This window comes from Centroberyx gerrardi, chromosome 17 (assembly GCF_048128805.1).
Source record: "Centroberyx gerrardi isolate f3 chromosome 17, fCenGer3.hap1.cur.20231027, whole genome shotgun sequence".
NCBI lineage: Eukaryota > Metazoa > Chordata > Actinopteri > Beryciformes > Berycidae > Centroberyx > Centroberyx gerrardi.
Window position 1 is genome coordinate 20498379 of NC_136013.1, and position 7395 is coordinate 20505773.

General features: G+C 43.9%; 1 protein-coding gene across 3 annotated transcripts; it reads right to left on the reverse strand.

The window, feature by feature from the left end:
• Nucleotides 1-297: 297 nt before the first annotated feature.
• On the reverse strand, nucleotides 298-6481 carry LOC139921261 (leucine-rich repeat and fibronectin type-III domain-containing protein 2). Of its 3 annotated transcripts, none has more exons than XM_071911459.1 (3): nucleotides 5100-6475; nucleotides 818-1288; nucleotides 298-763 (listed from the first exon to the last, which is right to left on the reverse strand). In XM_071911459.1, the coding sequence occupies exons 1-3, from the start codon at nucleotides 6473-6475 to the stop codon at nucleotides 298-300; spliced, it is 2313 nt and encodes a 770-aa protein (XP_071767560.1). The 3 variants fall into 3 exon arrangements, with proteins under 3 accessions (XP_071767560.1, XP_071767559.1, XP_071767561.1); XM_071911458.1 differs by having other exon boundaries at nucleotides 298-775; XM_071911460.1 differs by having other exon boundaries at nucleotides 298-1288; nucleotides 5100-6481.
• Nucleotides 6482-7395: the final 914 nt, after the last annotated feature.

The window sequence follows — 7395 nt, forward strand, 5'->3', positions numbered from 1 at the left end:
TACAGGCCACATCTGCACAATCCAAGGTTCCTTGTTGTTTCAAAATACCTCAATTTTTCAAATACAGTTAGACACACTGTCAGAGATTTGAGAAGAGCCAAGAAACCATCATTCTCAGTGTCTTTTTTCACATAATTACTTGGACAGAAGGACGATAGTATTCACATGGATGAACTTCATGCAATACAGCATGGCAGATGCCCTCTGGAGATATTCTTCCCCCTACACTCGTGTCCATTTAGTTCCTGAAATACATTTATTGTTTGGCCCTGGACCTCAGAGTTGGACTGAATGTACTCAAACTGTGCTCTCCATCACCCACTCGGAGCTCTCGAAAGTGGGTTTTTCGTCCTCATTGTCGTCATACTGGAGAAGCATGCCATTAACAGACAGGCTGCGCTTAGTCCAGATGTTACTGATCCTGCGTGGGTAGCTGCTGAGGGATTGCGTGGCCCCCACATGACCCATGTCAAACGAGTGGCTCCTCTTGGGCTTGCCCTCCTGGGGCAGCCCTAGGAGACGTCCCAGCATGGTGGTGGATTCGGCCCTTCCGAGCAGGGGTTCTTTGTCAGACGGAGGTACCATAGCCACCGCCATCATAGCACTGGAAGTGGTGGGAGGGCCAGAGGCCCCTTGGTGGTCCCTCGCTACACCTCGCAGCTCCAGTGAGGTAAAGGCCCCTAAAAGGTGGTCCAAGTTGGGCCGCGCTTTGGTGCCGTGCCCGTGCCTCCTGAACTTGCTGCTGGGGAGGGTGCTGCACTCGCTCCCTTGCATGCTGTAGCGGTCCCCGCCCCCTCTACCGGTCTGGCTGTCCAACGAGTTGGAGGAGGATGAGGATGAAGAGAGGCTGCTCTGGAGCGAGCCGCACTTGAACTCCACCATTTCCTCACGCATCACCACTACCGTGGGTTTGACCTGTGGCGGCGCGCCGTTGAGCCTGTTCATCCCGCCGTTGGTCTGCGAGTATGTGTTGCTGACGGTGGGTAGCTTGTTGGTCTGAATCCCACTGGTCACCTTATACCGCACCATGAGGATAATGATGAACACCAGCAGTGTGGCTACAATAATGCCACCTATTACCAGGATCATGGTGCCACCCAGGAAGCCGCTGTGAAGAGAGTGGCACTGTGGGTAGTCATCCCTGGTGATGAACTGGACGCAGCCGACAATGTTGGTGGCAGTGAGAGTGGTGGCAGTGTCATCCCAGATGGCCAAGACGCACAGGTCATACTGCATCCCTGGGACAAGATTAGTGACTAAGAAGGCTTTGTTAGCCATGGGAATCATCCTACGGAAAGATAAAGAGAGAGAAAAGCATAGAATTAATAATATAGTCCTCTAGCTATGGGAGTTCAAAACACGGGTACAGAACTTTTGTGTGGAAAGTACCAATGACTCATTCTTGTGGGCTGGGGCAGATCAAAGAAACAGTCAAAATGAAGCATGCTAAGTAGCTATTTATATGCACAGAGTAATTTAGAAAGATTACTTCATTAGCCCCAATATGAGCAATTTGATATGCATGAAGCAATAGTAACGAGTTAAGTGTTCATTGGCCACTTTTTGATGATTGTTTTGGGTACATGTGCAACTCATTTCTTGTACATTTCATTCAACATGCATTGAGTTGTTTCAATTTACTGTTGTTATTCCAGGTTTCTAATTATGGCTGAATAATTAAAGGGAGACAAACATATTCCCTTTAAACAAAGCTTCTACAATTCCTTTGGACTGAAATTTAAAGTCAATGGTTGGTTAATTCCCCAAGATGCACTACCAATCAATCAAATGCTGAAGGAATCACTGCTTGTGTTATGCGGACAGGCTGTGATAGAAGCTTCCATGCACCAAACCCATCTGTCCTAGAATATAGATTGCACAGTCAGATTTCATTTGTAAACACTGGAGCCATCAGATTAAGCCATGGTGAGATTTTAATGCCCCTGACAATATTAATGAATTTATTTCATTTTAATTACATCAAAACAGGTTAGGCATAAATTGGAAAGCCTTGATGAGGCAATTTTTATTTAAACTGACCTTGTGCCATGCCCAAAGGACAAGTCCACCAGCACCTTGTGCATGAATTGGTAATGGGATATACAGCAGTTGCTAAATAAGATATTGTAATTTTCCCCCCCAAAAAAACACGTAGGTGCATTTTCTTGCAGAGCTTGACTAGTCAAACATACATTGTTATTACATTCTACTTTATCCAAACCTTACCCAAGTGTATTTGTAATTTTGTGTTTTGAAGGAATGAAATCCACATTGTTGAAGCTTTTGTGAACCAGTGTTAGTTGGCTGTCATGAGTAGCCATCTGTATTGCCCATCTCATATCATGACATGATATGGAACATCGACACTACAAACATGAGTGGGCCATTTGCAGACATATGCATCGTTTAAATGATGCTTTTATCGGTCATCTTGATATTTTAAACATCCCCCCATTATCCATGCATCTTCATGGAATAATAATCCAATAAATACCAAAGACACTAGTAATGCTCAAAATGTCCAAACGATGGCCTGACTGGCAATCAATCGCTATTACAAACATATGGGTGGAAAAGGCACTTGAAGATTCATCATAACCATTTTCCACATAGCCCTCTTACAGTCCTCTCAGTCATCAATACATTGAATAATGTCCTGCTGTTAGCCTTCACACATAAATAGCTTTGATCTTGCAGAGCTTCTACTACGGAGCCCTCAGTATTTCACCAAGCACCACTGGTGAGGCACTCCATTATTCATCCTTAATTGTCTTTTCCATAACCAGGAGGAGGCCGCGTTGCCTCACATGTTTGAGAGAGCTCATGCAATCTTTCTCCCCCACGTGGCTCTGATTGATTTTTAATCATGCCATTGCTTGAGGGAGGGCAGCGCTCTGGGTATGCTCTCCAGGCCAACTAAAGCAGTACAGTAGGTGTGCATGTGTGCGCAATGAAGTCATAACAATGTGAATGCAACATCTGTAGTTGGCCTCTCTGTGCACTTTGTTTTTTTCCCCTCCAGCTTCTGAAAAATAGTCTAATTTGCCTTCTGACATGCAAAACCCAAAGGGATGCACAGCCATTATTATATGGGAGCACATAATCGATCGCTTTGGGTCATATATTATATGAACCTTAGTGTGATCACAATTTTATGGTTTCACATTAAGGAAGACAAATTGAAAGTTAGCACTCAGGTGGTGATACAATAATTTTGACTTTAGAGATACCAACTGAGTAGGAGAGTGAAATTAAACTGAGGGAAATTCACCGCCCTATATTGCTATATGGCCTCAAGGATGAGCCTGCTATTAACCAAATGAGTAAAGTGAGAGATAGAGATGAGTCCATGTGTATCTTTTAAAAGTCAAACTCAACTTGGCAGTTGAAACAAACAAATGTATCTGCATTTCAGTAATTTTTGCTACTAATGATGTTTTAATGCATTTCTTAGACTGACGTAAACAGACCCCAGCAACGTCGTTAAGAATAATTGTTTTGCAGGGTAATTAATTAGCTGCTGCAAATTAATGAGCAATAAAAAAAATGCAGTTTATTTAAAATGTGTGATTAAACTGGAATTTGCAGTACTATACCCCTCTACAGGGTTGACATTGATATAAAGAACACATTGGTGTTATGTTCGCAATTTGGTAGATGTGTATTAATAAGAGAAAATTCATGGAAGCATTTACTAGGAATATGGCTGAGTCATACAATGTTTCTGTCACTGCGAAAAAAAACAACTCTTTTCTCTGGCATAGAAACAGCATGGAGTGTGCGAGTGAGAAAATCTGATAAACGCACCTTATTATTGAATTCTTAGAGATGGTGAGTTGCATTCAGAGGGCTTGAATAGAGCAATATCTTCCTCCAATGTTGTGTACAATTCTAATATCAAATTCTCAGCTAATAACCAGCCTTTTGCCTTCCCATATAGCGTCTTTATCGTTCATTAAACGACTCAGCCCTTCTGCTGGAACATGCGGAGCTGGTAAATCACATAGGACTATGGTGCACTGGACATTATAGGATAAAGTATTGCAAAAGTTCATTGGCATTCAGTTCTGAGTGTTTGGGAAGGTTTACGGCTGCCACATTACTTACTGTAACTGCTTTCCACAACAAGCCCTCTAGCCACCAATTTCCACACAATTTTGAGTCAGTAAATACCGTCTTTAGCATATTAAGGGTAGTAATTCTCTTGGGGCAATCCATCAGTGTATTTAACTGCGTCGAGCCAGTGGAGTGCAGAGAGATACCGTGAATATGGAGAGGAATTCTCAGGCTTGCACTGTGGCCAGTCTAAAATGCTAGTAAGTTGCGCTCCACTATAAGAGAGGGGTCGAGACAGCAGATGAGACAGCAATAAACCTTGTAAATGAAGGAAAATGTCTGCAAGAGATGTCAATTGGCTATTATTTGTATGAAGCCAAAATGGAGTCATTGTAGACACAGACACAGCAAAATTGGTCTCACACTCCAGCGTATTGGTCCCTCCTCAATGATAGTCTTCTCCTAAATTGATTTAATGTTAATTGGCATGGCTTTTTCATACTTGCAGCTCAATTATCTCCATTGAATGTCAGTGCTTTCATTGTCTCATGTGATATAGGAAATTGATTTCACAGAGCCCAAAGATTTCAAGCTGCAATCTCCCAGCTTATATCTCATGGGCTTGAGCAGCTTAAGCAGGATACATTAAAGTGAAGGTCTATAATCCTTTTTTTTTGTTGGATTTCTAATTAATGATTCAGAGCGAGGATTTCACTTTGGTTTCACTTTGCTTAAAATGTGCGCTAGCTGCTCATTCTCTTGGTGAAAACAGCAACCACTCCAATTGTCGATTTAGTGTTATTTAAGGCAGAAAAAAGAAATCTCAAGAAGGATTAAGAAAAGTAACACTTCAAAGAAATTGACTATGTCTCAAGTATGTACCCAGCAAACAATTAGTCATCAACTTATGCTTAGCAGCAAAGTATCCCGAGGTTAAAGATTAAACCTTGGGACTTGTTGAGTAAAATTGAAATGAACAGGCCACTTTGATCAGAAAGGTACCAGCTCATTCTTGGATCTCATTCAGTGATAGTCGTTCTTACCTGTAAATGAGGACTTCATCCTCAGAGCAGTTGTACTGAAGTTGGTACATTTTGACCTTTGGAGTTGATTTGCTAACAGTCCACTTGACCAGAGCGGAGACAGAGGTCACTTCTGATACAGACACTACCTTCTCTGGTGGAGGTTTAGGCTCCCCCTTGCTGATCTTGGTGGAGCTAGTTATGTCAGAGAGCCCAGACTTGGACTGCGTGGTACGGTTTGTACCATTACTCAGGTGGGGGAGTTGAATAATAGACAGCTCTATGGATGCTGTAGATTCCCCAGCAGCATTGGCAGCTATGCAAGTAAATGTGCCGTAATCCTTAGATGTGGTGACTGTAATGTCCAGGGTCCCATTTTCATATACTGTTGCTCGGGAGGAATTGCTGATCAAACGGTCATCGGGAGCGACCCAATGTACGATTGGCATTGGATCACCAACAGCCTTGCAGCGCAGGCTAGCTGTTTGGCCTTCCAGCACTAGCAACTTGTGTGTATGCTGGGTGATCAGAGGGGGCTCACAAACAAATTCCTCCTCACGAACAGACCAAAAGTAGCGGCCCTTTAGGCTGGGAGGGGACGCGCAGGTTTCCATATCGTCCTCTCGGTCCAGCCTTCGAAGCCACAGCACTTCACAGTTGCAGTGCAAAGGGTTCCCACCAAAGCTGAGGGAGAGCTGAGGGGCATATGGGGTACTCATCACCACACTGCTCTGGGAACGGGCAAAGATGGGGTCTGGAGGGAGCTTCTGGAGACGGTTGGAGGTGAGGTCCAAGCGGGCCAATTTATCCAGATCTGTGAAAGTCCCCTCGGCAATGAAGGAGATGAGGTTATGATCCAGACTCATTTGATGGAGGTTGACCATCTTGCGGATGGCATCCCAAGGCACGCTGCGCAAGTTGTTATATGACAAATCCAGATCCTCTAGTGTCAGTAACAGGTCATCAAAGGATGATTTGGAGATCCGATTCAGTTGATTATTGTTGAGGATCAGGTGCTGGAGGTTGACCAGGCCCCGGAGGTCGTCCGGACCGAGCTCGGTCAACCGATTACTGTCGAGGTGCAAGGATCTCAGGGTCTCGAGGTCGATGAAAGAGAAAGGCTGGATGGCGCTGATGGTGTTGCGGGACAAGGTGAGATCCACCAAACCCGACATGTTGGCAAAGTCCTGTGTGGTGACCTTGAGGATGAAGTTGCCACCCAGCCGGAGCTCCACGGTTCGCCGGTCGATGTCCAGCGGGACAAAGAGCAGGCCTTTGGAGGGGCACAGGGTGCCCAGAGACTCTGAGAGGTTCTGGCAGACACAGTATTTGGGACATGCATGGGCCATCATAACTGCGGTTCCCAGGAGTAGGAGACTGATGACCACTTTGTCCATGTTAGTTCATACAAAGGGACCTGGAAAAATACAAATGAGATATGATCAATTTCATTTCTTACTATTGTTGTCTGGCTCACATAGGCAATATCCGGTTGCACATAGACATCATACATGGACATAATGCAGTTAACTTTAATCTTACTTTACAGGAAGATAATCCTCACATCCTGAGAAAATGCTAGAGTGGGTTATTTGGAGGCACCTATAATACAGGTCAGATAAAATTCCACCATGGTCTTAGACCATACGGGCCACTTTGTGAGCTGGTCTGATTATCATCCTTTAGGGTGTTCCACCTAATATTCCCCATTCATAATATTCTCATGCTTCTATTTTGCAATGCAAAGAAGGTGTGGGAAATCTTGTGAGGTTTTCTGAATCAAACCCTGGATTACGAGGTGCTAAGAAGTTAGTGAGGGTATTTTTAACGACACAGATGCCTATAAGCTGTCATTAAAGATACACTGACGTAGACAAACTTCTCTGCATGCCATGGATACTGCACCAGTTCAACTGTACGACATAATAGTAATGCAGTAAGTAATGGATGAGTTGTTTATTACAGTGCTAGACCTTCATCTCAGACACTTTAAATGCTAGACACTATCAATTTAAGAGGTACAGAATTAAAGTTAGCTACTCGTCTATGCTCCATATATTGCAATGTCTTTACCTGTCTGCAATGTCTTTCTTTCTCTGTATCGCTATATCTATCTCAAGTCTTCGTCTAGTTTGTTCCCTTCCCCCCACCCTCTCTCTGTGGTTTTGGCAAAAGATAATACAGTGTGGAAAAACATTCCAAAAGCCGCAGGTGTTAGACTCCGCAGACTTGGCTGACGACATCTGCACGCTTCTGTGAATATCTTAACAGCCCTCGTACCCGGCTGACTCTAAGAAATGGATGGCCACACTTGGCT

Excerpts from the sequence above, each read along its gene's own strand:
- LOC139921261 (XM_071911460.1), bottom strand. The coding sequence starts at position 6,475 with ATGGACAAAGTGGTCATCAGTCTCCTACTCCTGGGAACCGCAGTTATG. Across the intron at positions 1,289-5,099 it reads GATGAAGTCCTCATTTACAG|GATGATTCCCATGGCTAACA; the intron begins GTAAGAACGACT and ends ATCTTTCCGTAG.